General features: G+C 38.9%; 1 protein-coding gene across 6 annotated transcripts in view; it reads left to right on the forward strand.

Moving 5' to 3' along the window:
* Positions 1 to 15186, forward strand: part of PCNX1 (pecanex 1) — a 99618-nt gene that overhangs the window by 32517 nt on the left and 51915 nt on the right. For 3 of the 6 annotated variants that reach the window (XM_044437142.1, XM_044437144.1, XM_044437145.1), the window contains exons 6-7: positions 668 to 2353; positions 10044 to 10176. In XM_044437142.1, coding sequence (XP_044293077.1) covers positions 668 to 2353; positions 10044 to 10176 — 1819 coding nt within the window. The remainder of the gene's footprint in view (positions 1 to 667; positions 2354 to 10043; positions 10177 to 15186) is intronic. The other 3 variants (XM_044437146.1, XM_044437147.1, XM_044437143.1) reach the window with 2 other exon arrangements.

Genomic DNA, 15186 nt, shown 5'->3' on the forward strand with positions numbered 1-15186 from the left:
TGTGTTGAATTGGTATCTTCACTTAAACCAGCATGCTGTTTGGGTTTATTCTAGCATTACATCCCAAGGTGTTATTTGTTCTTTGCTGCAAGAGATGTAACAAATTAACTGGACCGTGCTTTGTTTGAACAGTTATTTTCAGATAAAGTGGTTGAAGAGATACTGTGTTAAAATAAAGTGCAGTCCATTTGCTTTTTCCTCACCATGAGTAGTTAAAGAGCATGTGACATCCCAAGTCTGATAGCAGATGGAGAATTCTCTCCTGAATATAATGTCTGGAGAGGCCTTTTATCACCTGCATTAATCTTAATTCCATACAGCAGTTGTTTCAGTTACCATTGTTTATTGCATTGCATTGATGGATTCTGAACGTCTCTCAAATAAATTTGCTTACATGATGTATAATTAAGAAGGTGATGGACTTTATCCCTGCGTGTTATTTTTTAGCAGTCATTAGAGCAGATGCACACATGTGTGCACATGTTAGTTCTAATAGGACTTCATAATCAAACTTACTTTGTGGCAGCCATTCTGTGTCAAAATGCACATATTCACTGTATCAGGTAGAAATTTACATGTCTGTGCTCTAACTGGTAACTCAAAAAGCATAATGTGCATACTTGCTTGAATGTTTCTTATTTTATTTCTTTCTCTTTTTTAAACACAGATTTGGCAGCTGATCGGAAAACTTTCCATCTGGTTTCCGTTGATTCCTTCGTCTCCATTCAGCCATCATTGTCATCTGCCCAAGAGTTGCCAAGGGATAGCAGTGACAAAGTGTGCCTCCCTAATAGCCATCACATAGATCCATCTGTGTCTAATGCTTGTGACACTGAAATGGCTTCCCTTGTACCTCTGCATTCGCACTCTTACCGGAAAGACCACAGGCCACGAGGGGTGCCAAGGACTTCTAGTTCAGCTGTTGCATTTCCAGATGTATCACTAAATGACTTTTCCCTTTATCAGCAAAGGCGAGGGCTAGACACTGTTAGTGAATTAGAAGCTTCCAAGCCCCGCTCTGGATCCAAAGAATCTATAGCTGAAAACTCCTGCCTTTCTGGAGTCTTCCAGCTTGATGATATTCTGAAATGTAGCAGCCCACAGCTGCTGACAAAAAGCAGCAAAAGTAAATCCTTACAAGCAGACAAAAGTGTGGATAGTCTCAGGAGCCTGAGTACTCGGAGTAGTGGCTCAATGGAGAGCTATTGTAGTGGGACTGACCGTGATACTATCAGTACTGTCAGCAGCTACAAAAGCGAGCAGACAAGTTCCACTCACATAGAAAGTGTGTTGTCGGAACATGAGGAGTCATCTAAAGAAGAGAAGAAAAGCAGCAAGAAAAAGGACTGCTTTGTTGATTCTGATGATTGTAGCTTTGCTGCTGACAAAAGGACTAGTAGTGAAAGAACTGCTGTAGAAACGAGCACCAGCAGCTGCATTCAGGAGCTGGGAGGTTTGAATGCATCAGAGGATATGCACAATCAGAGGGCCCTTAGTACCTCTGCTTCAGAAGAAGCAAACAAGAATCCTCATGCAAATGAACTGACAACACAAGCAGACCAGCCTCCTGGGAAGTCTGTTGAAAAAAGAGAGGAGCAGAAAGAGAAATCTTCCATGGTTGATGCAAGAACTTGTAAGGAAATGGTTGGAAAGCAAAAAGAGGGGGATGTACGGCCTAAGTCTTGTAGTTTAATTCACCGGACAGCTTCAGCTCACAAGTCCAGCAGGAGGAGGACAGGGAAAAAACGAGCTAGCAGTTTTGACACAAGTCGCCACAAGGAATATATTTCCTTCCGAGGTGTATCTGGTACCAAACCCCACAGTGCCGTTTTTTGCCATGAGGAGGACTCAAGTGATCAAAGTGACTTGAGCAGGACCTCAAGCATGCAGTCAGCCCACCAGTTCAGTAGTGATAGCTCTTCCAGCACCACCTCCCATTCATGCCAGTCTCCTGAAGGAAAGTACAATGCCCTAAAGACCAAATATATTGTAAGAGAGAGGGGCACAGACTTGGAAAACTCTTACAAAATCCACTTTGGCTCTGAGGGAAATGGCAAAAAACATTCAACACGACGGACTTCCAGTGCAAACAGTGCCAAGAATCGTACCAGGGTATTAAGCTTGGACAGTGGTACTGTAGCTTGCTTAAATGATCCAAATCTAATGATGCCAGATACCATAAAGCAACTGACAACGTCTAAATCTGACTTAGAGGCCAAAGAGGGAGAGGTGCTTGATGAGCTATCTCTTTTGGGAAGGGCTTCACAACTAGAATCAGTCACTCGCTCTAGGAATAGCTTACCAAATCAGACTATGTTCGCTGAAGGTGAAGAGCAGGAACAGGGAAGTGTTGGTAAGTAATCAGAGTGGTAGATGCAATAGTGCCAGTTGTTGCAATTGTGTTTAACAGCTTCTTTTCTGTAGGCTTTTGCTGAATCCCAGCATTCTGCATGTGAAGCCAGTGCCTTCATGTGCAAGTCTTGTGTTTTCTGGAGTGTTCTATATCATGGAATTCTATAAGATTATTTTATATTAATGCTATTTTGAGTTCCTTTTCTGTTTTTTGTATAGTAACATAGTATCATTACTTTTATTGGTCTCTAGACATAAACTGAATAGTACATAACAAAATATCTAGGCTGGTTTATTTAGCGTAATACTTAGTTTATTGATGCTTTATCTCAAATCATTTAATCACTGTAACATAATAGCTTAATGCTTTAAGTACTTGCATACTTAATTCAGTCAATGCATTTGTAGTGCTTCTTGATTTCTTCCATATGTAGTTTATAATCCCTGTGCTCTTTATAGACAAAGGCCTCTCTGTGTACTTGTGCCGTTATTGATCAGAAAAGGAGCTGCTGTTTTTTCCTGTAAAATGTGATATCGAAAACTTAACAGCATTGCTGACCTGTGTGCATGAAACAATTAGGCATTGGTGTAAGTTTGTCTTCGTTAGCAGAATAGTCCTTATTTGCATTAAGATTAATATTCATCACCAAACTCCTGTGGGAACATGGAAATGACCTCCACTTTAATGACAGTACTGTACAAATAGTACTGTCATCTCCTGAATTGCCTCCAGAGTAGTTCTTGCAGTAAAGCTGCAATAAAGTCAACACAGACATTTTGCTAAAATTGTTTGGTTAAAAAAAATGGGCAATGAGATCAGCGCTTGGTTCTCCCTACATTTGTTGGCTGGAATCCTGAAAAACTTTCCTTTTCTTGGAGTCATGTTTTTTTGCTCCCTTTAAGTATGCTGTGGGGCTGTTAACCCTCTGTTTCATCTGTTCCAGTCTTGGATTAAGATATCGCAGATCTTGTTTTTCTTTTTTTGTTCATTCTTGTAAAGTCTAGTAGAATAATTTATTGATGAGATCCATTGGGCAAAAACTTGAGAGAAGTCTCTTCACACAATGGGATTTTGCCTAACTCTCCTCCTTCCCGCAGCCCACACCCCTGAAAATCTGCTCTGGAGTTCTTGCAGCCTTTCAGAGGAGATTTGGAGGAAGTACGGAGTGCTGCAAGATAATGAAAGGAATTGGCTCACTGATGGCAGTTTTATCAGTGGAAAAAATGGGGTTTCATTCATGCTCAGGAACTTATGTGGTTTTGTGTTGGTATCAGGCCAATGTGGTAGCAGTAACCCAGAACTGACTATTTGGTGTTAACATCTGTTGGAACAATAGTTGACTAATGAATGGGTTAACTATTCAGAAACTTTGTGCAGAAGTGTAAGTCATAGATACTAGCTTTAGCTGCAGTAGAGAAGAATTGTTTGAATGTGTATTTAAAATTCTTAAATACTGCGTATTTGTATGTGTGAGGCCTTTAGCATAATAATGTGAATGATTGGCGTGTCAGAACTGAATTTAGGATATAATGGTGCATAATTCTGTGTGAATTTGTAGCTTACCTAAGTCCGTTTGAAAGTAATCGGAAATCATTCCTATAGGGGACCTTAATTTATCCAATCTGTATAAAGACTTGTTAGATTGAACTATCACTTTGGTTGCCTTAACATACATTATGTAAACCATGTACCATTTATACCTACTAAAAAGCAAACTTTTGGAAAATTTGCTCCTGTTGACATGGATGTGAGATGAAAAGTTATTTTGTGTCCTCTGTGGGCTGATGGGCCTTGAGGCAGAATTTGGAGGAAGTTGGAAGGGATGCTCTTTGATGTCCTGAAAAAAAAAAAAGAACAAAAGCAGTACTGAATCTTTGCTGAATATGCCCCAGACACTCTCTCTTCATTCAGCTCCTCTTCCTGTCTGGTAAGGAGCAGCCATATACCCCTTAACTGAGAAGCATACACCTCTCTCCCTCTCTGCTCTCTGCTCTCTGCTCTCTACACACACATGCACAAAATCTCCACTATTTCAGAGTACTGTAGGTTTAAAAAGTAAAAGGGTTAGTCTTGTATTTCTTTAGCTAAACACTTATTTTGCATTAGAATGCCCTTTCTAAAGAGAGGAGCAGAGCCTGCTCTTCAGTCCTTTCCTTTGTATTGAATAACTATGTATGTTGTTAACAGCTATGCATCTCTATTGGAAATTCTCATCTACTTGGAGACACCAGAAACAGGTCTGTGACTAGTCAATGAGCAAGTTCAGCCCAGTGCTAAATCTATACTTTCAGTGATTCTGCAGAGATTTACATTCTCTGAACAAAATAAAACCAGAGTAGTAATCATACAGCAGAGTTCACATTTTTTAGCTCCACTGTCCACATTTACAGCAATTGGGTAGCCATTGGTGACCAGGAAAGGAATGCCAGGAAGTTCATGGAGTTCCATGCAAATGAATAAATGGGCTAGCAGAGGAAAATTTGAATATGTAAGCTCCCTTGTGCCCAGCAGAGAAACCAGGTGGACTACTACAAGACAGATAGAGCTCTTTGTCACTTCTCTTCCAGCTACCAGCAGGCCAATAATTTTTGAACATATATTTGCAAGGCTGAATGCATAGGGTCTGTACTATTTGCTATCCTAATGCTCTATCACATGCAAATTATGAATCCTGCTGCAACTTATTTGGCTTTTTATGATGTAATAGTCAACTTGTTTAGTACATTTAAAATAGGTTGCCTCAATGTTATAGAGTGTTCTGTTGGTTTTCTGCCTTTTCTGGAAGAAGCAAACATTCAGGGCACTGAGTAGAGAGTTGCAGAGACAGATATATTTGCAGTGTGATCTGAACAAATCTGTACCAGACCGCCCAAGCAGATTAAATGCAAAGGCCAGAGGGAGACTCTGTTAACAGCCACTGCTTCCTTTCCTTTGGCAGACAAAAACATCTCTGATACTTCTGGTTTGGTACAGAATCTACTAAGCAGGAATTGCTTAGCTGTCTTCAGAACAGAATGCAATGTGAGAGGTTTTTTCTAGGGCGAGAACTGTAGAAGATAGGGGTGTTGACTCTAGAGAAAAATACATTCCTAAAATACATTGGGTGAACTGATCTACATTTGGGCTAATAAAGATAGAGCTGTAATTTGCTGACTGTTTACTGATCCATCAGAGGGTGCAAAATCCTCCCTATTCCTCCACAAAACTTTTAATTGGACTAAGCATTTGTTTTATCAAAGTTTAGTATCTGCCGGGGATATGTGCCAATAGTTATTCTGTAATGCTCCAGAGTCATGCCTAGATTCTATGATGTTCTATGAATTTTGATTCACTTCATAGAACAGCAAATCAGTAATTCATATAGGAAGCTGTGTAAATTCTCCTATATGTACATTTAAACGTTCAAATAAGTACTCCGTAGTGCCTAGATTTGGGAATCGGCTGTGTGTCTGGTTTTATCACAAAAATCAATGCCAATAATGTGTCTTGTTGTTAACTAAAGAATAGTAGTCTTTTTATACCATTGCCAAAAAAAGCTGTAGCACCAAGAATGTATCTGCAAATTTCCATCTTTTCTTTTATTATTGTAATATAATAATATGTATGCAAAATACAACCAGGTTATGAAGAATTCACTGTATTAATCTAGTTCAGTTCATCCTCAAGAAAAACACACACAGACAGAACCACCTAAAGCTAAAGTGCAAAATGTTATCTTGTTTCCCATTTACCTAAAATCTTGCTTTATGCAGAACATTGTCTTGTGTTACTCCTTCTCACTGTGTGTTTATATGTGTGTGTGTTTTACATCTTGAGAATTAAAATTCAAGATTTAATGTTTAATTTAACTACTTCCCCTCTTTTGCTTGGGGCCTTGTTTAAAGCAAGGATGGGCAACTTTTAGCTCTCCAGATGTTTGGCCTACATCTCCCATCAGCCCTAGCCAACATAGCCAGTGGTAAGAACTGGTGGGAGGTATTGGCCAAAACACACAGGTTACCCACCCCAATTTAAAGCGTATTAATGACCAGGTTTGCATGATAGAGCTGTTTATTTTGGGTTAAATAACTCACAATGAGCTGTGGTGTGTGCCAGCTTGAGCCCCCCAGTTGAGGGTTGCACATTGTTATGTGAATCTGGCCACTATAGGATCTTTGACAAACCTTGCATTACCCTTGATCATTAGTAGGATTATCTGAGTATTGTTGAACACTTGAATGACCTACAGTGGCTTGGTGTACAGGACATATTAAAATAATCTATTGCAGGCTGCTTACTCAAAATGTGGGCCACACATGACTGGCATCAACTGTAACTCATTGTGGATTAAATAACCCACATTAGCAAAGGACCTCTGTCTTGCAAACCATCCCAGTATGTCTGTTCTTTGGCTTTTTAAAATATGTTTTACTTATGGTTTAATCTGCTTAACCAGCAGACATTTCTGCTGCTTTTAAAACCAATACTCATAAACATTTGCCTTGCTTGAGTTTTAAAACAGAGTCTAACCTGAAGTAATTAGCTGTGCCATGTATTAGGAAAGACCAAAATAATAGTATACTGTTAGTGTAACTGTTGTAGCAATTGCTCTGTAAAGTGTGCGTGCGTGTGTACATGCATAAATAACATGGTAGATAATTTGAGGATATATAACCACATACAAAACAAGCTTATGCAATGGACACACTACCCGGAAAGGGGATGGAAGGTAACATAGTTATCCTTTTAGGATTAACATGACGTGAATGAGGATCCAAACAGGACCTGATTCCGTGGTCATTTAATATCAAACATGCTCTGCTTACACTGTGTATTCTCAGCCTGTGGAATGGTGTACATGTATTGTGAGATTTTGCAACTAGTTGACTACCTAAAACATGAATCTGCAAGAGAGAATTGGATATTGAAAATGAATATCTAATGGTAAGACTACTCTAGTACATCAAATAAATAAATGACAGTCTTCCATGCCACGTAACACTTCAAAACTGCCATATCATTCTGTTTTCCAGTAGAAAGGAATATTCATTGGACATGAGGCTCCCTGAGAAGGTCATGTCAACATTGACAAAATACTGTAACCATAGTCTCAGTAAAGTGAATCAGTGTAGTGCTCTGTATTGCTTTCTTGAATCATTCCAGTGCTGCTTCTTAGCATATGGTGGGGGATGAGGTATGTTCATACCTATTTTATTTAAAAAGCAGTCATTCATATCTACAGATAGGTCTTGCTTTCCATGCTTGAGAAACAACTGTATATAGAATTCTAATTGGACTTCAGAAAAAAAAAAAAGAGCATACACCACCCAGCTGGTGATTAAGAAGCCTCACAACTGTAAGAGGCCTCACAACCACATCTTGCTGCAGCTGTTACATCCCTTTGAACTATTGTTGTGGGTTGTTTTTATCCATTGGAACAGTAGTACAACAGGTCACTACAACAGCAGATCTTTCTATGCATTTTAGCTGGATCCAGGAAGAAGTGTGTGTTTTCATTTTTTTGATTGTCACTTCTTGATAGTTAATTTGTTTATTGGATTATTCAGACCAGGCCCCATCCCATCTCAAGCTGATTAGTATTGTGAGAGGCTTCTTCTCTCCTGCATTGAGCTGAGTACATGAATGGGCTATCCACAGTTGGGATTACAACGTTGGGGTCAGTTCAGATTTAATGCTAAGCCACGGTTTGGTACCAGGTTAAGTAGCCCATTGCTCATGCTCTCCCCTTTCTTCCATCCTGTGCTCTGGTTTCCCATGGTGTGGAACCAAGAAAAATTCTATTACCAATTACTAACAGTCAAGCAAGACTGGGCTTTATAACTGATGCATTTCTGAATGTGTAATTCTTTAGAAGTAGAATTTAGTGGTGATTTTTCAGGGTAATTTTATGGTAAAATGTCAGTTTACATAATAGTAACTGTTTCAGTATCGCATGCCTTGTCAAAACGTCCTAGAGAAAATAGTAAAATGTTTAAGTGAAAATACAACCTTTAGAGATCATTGGTGTGTAAAATGAAACACGCTTCCCTTCTAATTTTGCCCCAGTTTCCATAAATCGCCTAACAAGGGTCAGATGCCTCCAGTCTCTATCAAGGCATGAAATGCATAACCAGGACTCTGTGGGTTTTCAGCAGGGATCCTATAAAACCCCAGTTGGTTAAACTTTTCCTTCCCAAGGAAAAAAATATCCTTACCTAGCTGTAAGAAAGGGGGATGAAAGGTAACTGGGAATGTATCACAACTCCTCTACTTAGTTGTAAATGATACATGGATGCTATCGCTTAACAAGAACTTCTACCAAGCTCTATCCCCTGAATGAGATATGTTTAAAATTACAAGTGGGTAACACTGTACATACACATGCAGAAACATTTGGGAGTTCGAACCAGTCCTATTCACAAAGCCTTAGTGTGAAAATGTAACATTTTGCATTAAAGTAAATTAAAAAATACCACAGAAAACCAGGGCATCCTGCTAAGCCTTGTCCACTTTCTCTATGGACTTTGTATCACTTCTGTAAAAAGTTTAGGCTGAGAAAAGCTGATTCCACAGTAGGAGATTAGGCACTCTCCAGTGCAGCTGTTAATTAAGACACCATTTTTAACCTGCCAAGTGGCTCTCACAACAGCAAAGTAAGGTAGGTCACTATAATTTACATTTTAAAGATGGGTAACTGAGGCAGAGAAAGAGTGAATGGGCCACACACCAGAACTGTGTTAGAGATTAATCAAACCCATGGTTTCCAAAATCTAAATTCTCTGTCCATTGAGCATATTAACAAATGGCATTAATACCAAGGGTAGCTGTGAGTTGTCTGGCTAGACAGTTTTCCCCCCCTGCATTGGAAAAGGACTGAACTGATCTCTGCAAAACACATTCAGAGGATTTAACTTTAAAAGAGATTGGAAAATTCAACCTGTGTGTTGCTGTTAGGTACAGAGTGGATGAATTTAAATCAACAGGATTCAAATCACAAAGGGAAAAAGCGTGATTTAAACAAGTTTTTTAAATTAGGTGGTTGTTTCGTAGTATTTACATTTCCAGAGCAAGTATATTTGCTAAAGAGTTGCTAGAACAGATCCAGCATATTGCTTTGTAAGTGAATGGAGACTCTACACCACACTCAAATCTGGCCATGCAGTTTATATTTACTTGGAGGCAAAGGGCAACTATGAAATTGATTTTAGTTTGGCTTTATGTACATGTGAAGGGACTAAGGCCACTGTCCAAAGAAGCATGACATTTATTGCATTAACCCAAGGGGGATTTAGGTTTGTTTTCTCTATTCTCCTCTCCAGTAGTTTAGATTTTAATACAGAAGTGCAGGCTCTAACTCCGTTTATTGTGTTAAAGTTTCATGGGTTCAGTTTAATATTTGTAGACCTAAGTTTTGTTTTCAATTCTTGTTTAATTTTAAACAGCCATGCTTAAAATAACTGAACTCTAAAAAATCGGATTTATTTATTTTCAGGGGATTTTCAATTATCCTGTTTGGGTTAGTAGAAATTTAGCTATATATTTTGTTTTTAAGGTGATAATTCTGTCTTGATACTCTCTTTATTGGCGAACTCAGAATGGTTCATTTGCAACATAAGGAACAATTATTTTAACTTGGGGGTGGGGGGAAGCATAAGATGCTGTGAACATCACTGGACTGGGCTTCAATTTGACATCGTCTGTCTTGATGCAGCAGCACAAACCAGTGAGGAGGCGGTCACAGTTCGTCGTGAACGCAGCACATTTAGGCGTCAGGCAGTACGGCGCCGTCACAATGCAGGGAGTAACCCTACCCCTCCTTCATTGCTCATCGGCTCACCCCTCAGGTATGGTATTTGTGTTCCACCCTATCTAGCATGCATGCAGCTGATCACTGCTTCCCAGCCCCACAGTGTTGCAAAAATGCTTTCTTTTGCCTTCCCTCCTTTGCAATATCAACCAACCAATCTCTCTGAGATGTTACTGCATGTATTCGTGATAATTTTGGATTGTGCATGTGTACACTGCACTCTTTGTTCCTTTTCTCCACCCCCTTCAAAATGAATAGGCCAATGAGTGATGTCTAAGTCATCCAAAGTGCTAACAAACTGACTTAAAACTACCTCTTTCATTTAAGTTTGTCAGATTGTCAAGTGTTGCATTTCTCCCACAAACGTAGGCTGTAGAAATTTCATTAAATTATTCATCTGTCCACCTAATTCTGAATCTGGAGGCCAGTGTTATGAGGTAGGTGAGTTCAGTATATGCAAAAATATGTGTTAGCTATTCCTAGACTCAAATAACATTTTGGGGACATTATCAGCAGGTTGATCTATACAGACTCACGTATGTCTCTCCCAAAGCCACTCTTGTGGGTTGAGGTACCACTTGGAATGGCATATGATTTGAAGAACTTGAGTCAAGACTACCTTTCGACTCATACAAGACATCTCTGAATGTTAAAGAACCATCATCCCCTCTATTCTTAGGTTCTTATCTACAGCAGCAAGACTCAGTGCTAAAAGAATAATACATTGAAACAGAGTAAGCAAAATACAGAATTATTAGAAATATATAATAAAGCAGAGAAATGGGCAGAATGAAAAAGATTGAACACATTTCAATACAAAATAAGAACCATAATATAACAAAATAATCTGACTCTGAAAAAATATATCATTTCACATGAAATAATCATCATTTATTAAGACGCTAAAGTGATGTTTGTAGTCCCCAGAGGTCATGTTATTTGGTTGATTGTTGCTCTTTTTTCAGCAATCTGCTCTACCACATACAAAGCATTTACACCCTTGACTACATTTTTCTGAGCTGTAGCCATACGTAGCTTATAAGCCACTGAGCAAATCCGTGACTGCTTTTGATATTCCTCATTTGACATGTTTGAACCTTGGATTCTGATTGTTAAAAAACATATTCATAAAATAGAGAGTAATGTTTCTATGAAATTGAAAGCCCTTAATTAAGTTTTCTTGATAGTGACATTGGGATAGCACCTACCGTATTTTTCGCTCTATAAGACGCTCCTAACCATAAGACGCACCTAATTTTTAGAGGAGGAAAACGAGAAAAAAAAATTCTGCATCAAATGGGCACATAATCACAGGCACATTCCCCATCACTTCTCCATGGGCTGCACATCTGACAGACTTACTGCACACACATATTCACTCTATAGGACGCACGGACATTTCCCCTTACTTTTGAGGGGGAAAAGTGCTTCTTATAGAGCAAAAAATACGGTAGTTTCTTCATAAGGACTAGTAAATATGCTTATAAAATTTGCCTGCTGCTAAATTGACTGTTTATTCCTAAATACTCAGAACTATCTTGGAAACAATCCAGCTAACTTCAGTTAGCAGTAGTGTCAAATTGGATACTGCAATAACTGTGTAAAAATCTGTCCTGAGAAATGGCTTTATTGAGTTTTAAACCTGACATTCCAGACATCTAGTATGGTTAAAATTGCCCCAAATACATAAAACTTCACAAGGGTTCACAATTTTATGGAAACCCATTTGTGTGGATAGTATTTTCAAGAAAACAAGAATGTATTACAAAACAAGAATGGTCCCTTAGGCTCTGTGCATTTTCACCAAGTGAAGAGGTATGAGGTATTGTCACATAATGTACTTCTGTTCACACAGTTATATGCAAGAATAAATATCCTATTTATAGCTATTATTCTGCTTCTTTGATTTAATAATGCTAGCAAATTTTAGACACTTTTTTCTGCTTGGATACTCCCATTGTTTGAAGCAATGGATTGATATCTTCATTATTTTTCCTGTTTTCTTGACAATTATTATTATTATTACATTTCATTTCTATACCGCCCATAGCTGAAGCTCTCTGGGCAGTTTACTACATTTCAGTCACCCATCCAGATTTCAACCAGACCCAACTCTGCTTAGAGTCCTTCTCTCACTGGACAGAAGCATTTTGGGAAACAGTTAAGTGAGGCCATAAATAATATTCAAAAGTATGTGGCCTCCTCATTGCTCTCTCATCCCTTTACTGAAAAGTAAAATAAATGTTCATGGGAGAATAAACACAGCAAAATGTGTGGTGTTAATTTTTCTGATTAGTTGTTACTAATACTGTGCACTGTTAATACTGTGCACCATGCTAGCTATTCTTGCGAATTATTGTCATCTTATCCTTTCATAATGCTTAAATTCTGTTCTTTCAATAAATTAGGATACATAAATAAAATTTCACACTTACTGTGTGTGTGTTCATTGATTTCTCTAATGAAACCAACATATTTGCCAGTCATTCCTTCTAGTTCTTCTGAATATATACTTATCTTCTCCCCCACCTCCCCCCTTTTACTTAGTCAAAGAAATGAAAGAAAAGTCTATATTTTAGGAAGGGCTAAAAGAAACCTTAAGTCTTTTAGTCACCCCACTGCCTACAATATAGATGTCAGAAACTAAGAGATAATTGTCTAAGTGCTGTGTGGAATTAACATCTAAACATAGGCTCCTAAACATTTGACAACCCCTAGAAATCTGGAAAAAAGCAGTTCCAGGTTAGGATAGTATACTATTATGATAATTCCTTTGCCCCCCAGTCATGCATTAACATGTCTCAGCCAAGTCTAGACTGTTGCTTCAACTTGTTTTCTGTTCAATTACAGAATTGATTTGGATTTTGGCAATGGCCCAAGTGTTATTTACACACTTCACTCTGTATATTACACAAAGTAGCTTTGTAATGTTGTTTTGCTTTAGTCCTGAACAAAATTCAACAATAGATCAATCAAGTGACAGTGAAAGAAACCAGTAGGTACATAGGAAACTGGCTTATACCAAGATGTGGGATTGGTCCATCTAGGCCCCTCTTATCTACCTTGAACAATAAAGGCTCTTGCACTTTCCCTCTTTCTTTCAACACATGCACAATGTTCTAACTCTTTGTATAGATAAGTGTTGCCAGTAATCCAACTTCCTTATATGTTTTGGTAGATTTGGGGAGGGAGAATAAGGCTTTAGAATGCTAAACAAAATATTTTTTCAACTATTTAAAACATACCTTATTAGTAAAAACAATGCTTCTGATAAAAAATTACTTTCTTCTGGAAAAACTCCAATTCCTGCTAGAAGTGGCTAACAATGACCACAGCAAGAATCTCTCTGTAATAAATGTGAATCATTCTGGAGGTTGTACACTTAAATCTCAAGTCTGCTTTTGTACATGCCGACAGATAAATCTGAACTGCCCCTTGTCTTTTCAGGGAGAAAAATTGAAGAGAGAGCAGTCTTACTAGCTCTATCATTAATAGATAATGATAAGCAGTGATCCCCTTCATGGATCACTGCCTTGTTGTGGCGAAGGGGCTTGAGCTCAGTGAAGCTATGAGCTATGCCGTGCAGGGCCACCCAAGATGGATAGGTCATATCAGAGAGCACTGACAAAATGTGGTTCACTGGAGAAGGAAATGGCAACCCACTCCAGTATCTTTGCCATGAAAACCTCATGGACAGTTCCAAAAAGCAAAAAGATATGATGCCGGAAGATGAGCCCCTCAGGTCGGAAGGTGTCCAATATGCTACTGGGGAAGAGCAGAGGGCTAGTACTAGTATTACTAGAAAGAATGAAGTGATTGGGTCAAAGCCGAAAGGATACTCAGTTGCAGATGTACCTGGTGGTGAAAGGAGAGTCCGATGCTGTAAGAGCAGTACTGGGATACAATCTCCAAAATGACAGAATGATCTCAGTTCGAATCCAAGGTAAACCATTCAACATCACAGTAGTCCACGTCTATACACCAACCACTGGTGCTGAAGAGGCTGAAGTTGACTGGTTCTATGAAGGCCTACAACACCTTGTAGAATTAACACCAAAAAATCATGTCCTTATCATCATGGGGGATTGGAATGCTAAAGTAGGAAGCCAAAAGATAACCGGAATAACAGGCAAGTTTGGCCTTGGAGTACAAAATGAAGCAGGGCACGGGCTGGTAGAATTTTGTCAAGAGAATACGATGGTCATAGCAAACACTCTTTTCCAACAACCCAAGAGACGACTCTACACATGGGCATCACCAGACGGTCACCACAGAAATCAGATTGACTATGTGCTCAGCAGCCAAAGATGGAGAAGCTCTATACGGTCAGTAAAAACAGGACCAGGAGCTGACTGTGGCTCAGATCATGAGCTTCTTGTTGCAAAATTTAGGCTTAAATTGAAGAAAGTAGGGAAAAGCACTAGGCCACTCAGGTATGAGCTAAATCATATCGCTGATGAATATACAGTAGAGGTGACAAATAGATTTAAGTGATAGACAGAGTGTCTGAAGAACTATGGATGGAAGTTCGCAACTATGGATGGAAGTTCATACAAGAGGTAGCGACTAAAACCATCCCAAAGAAAAAGAAATACAAGAAAGCAAAATGGCTGTCTGAGAAAGCTTTACAAATAGCTGAGGAAAGATGGGAAGTGAAAGGCAAGGGAGAAAGAGAAAGATACACCCAATTGAATGTAGAATTCCAGAGAGAGAATAGCTAGAAGATATGAGAATGCCTTCCTAAATGAACAGTGCAAAGAAATAGAAGAAAATGAGAATAGGGCGGACCAGAGATCTCTTCAAGAAAACTGGAGATATGAAGGAAACGTTTCATGCAAAGATGGGCATGATAAAGGACCAAAATGGCAGGGACCTAACAGAGGCAGAAGAGATTAAGAAGAGGTGGCAAGATTACACAGAAGAACTATACAAGAAGGAGCTTAACGTCCCTGATAGCCACAATGGGGTGCTCATTGACCTCGAACCGGACATCCTGGAATGTGAAGTCAAATGGGTCTTAGGAAGTCTGAGCAACAACAAAGCTAGT

This window comes from Varanus komodoensis, unplaced genomic scaffold, assembly GCF_004798865.1.
Source record: "Varanus komodoensis strain SLA01 unplaced genomic scaffold, ASM479886v1 scaffold3, whole genome shotgun sequence".
NCBI classification, from domain to species: Eukaryota; Metazoa; Chordata; class Lepidosauria; order Squamata; family Varanidae; genus Varanus; species Varanus komodoensis.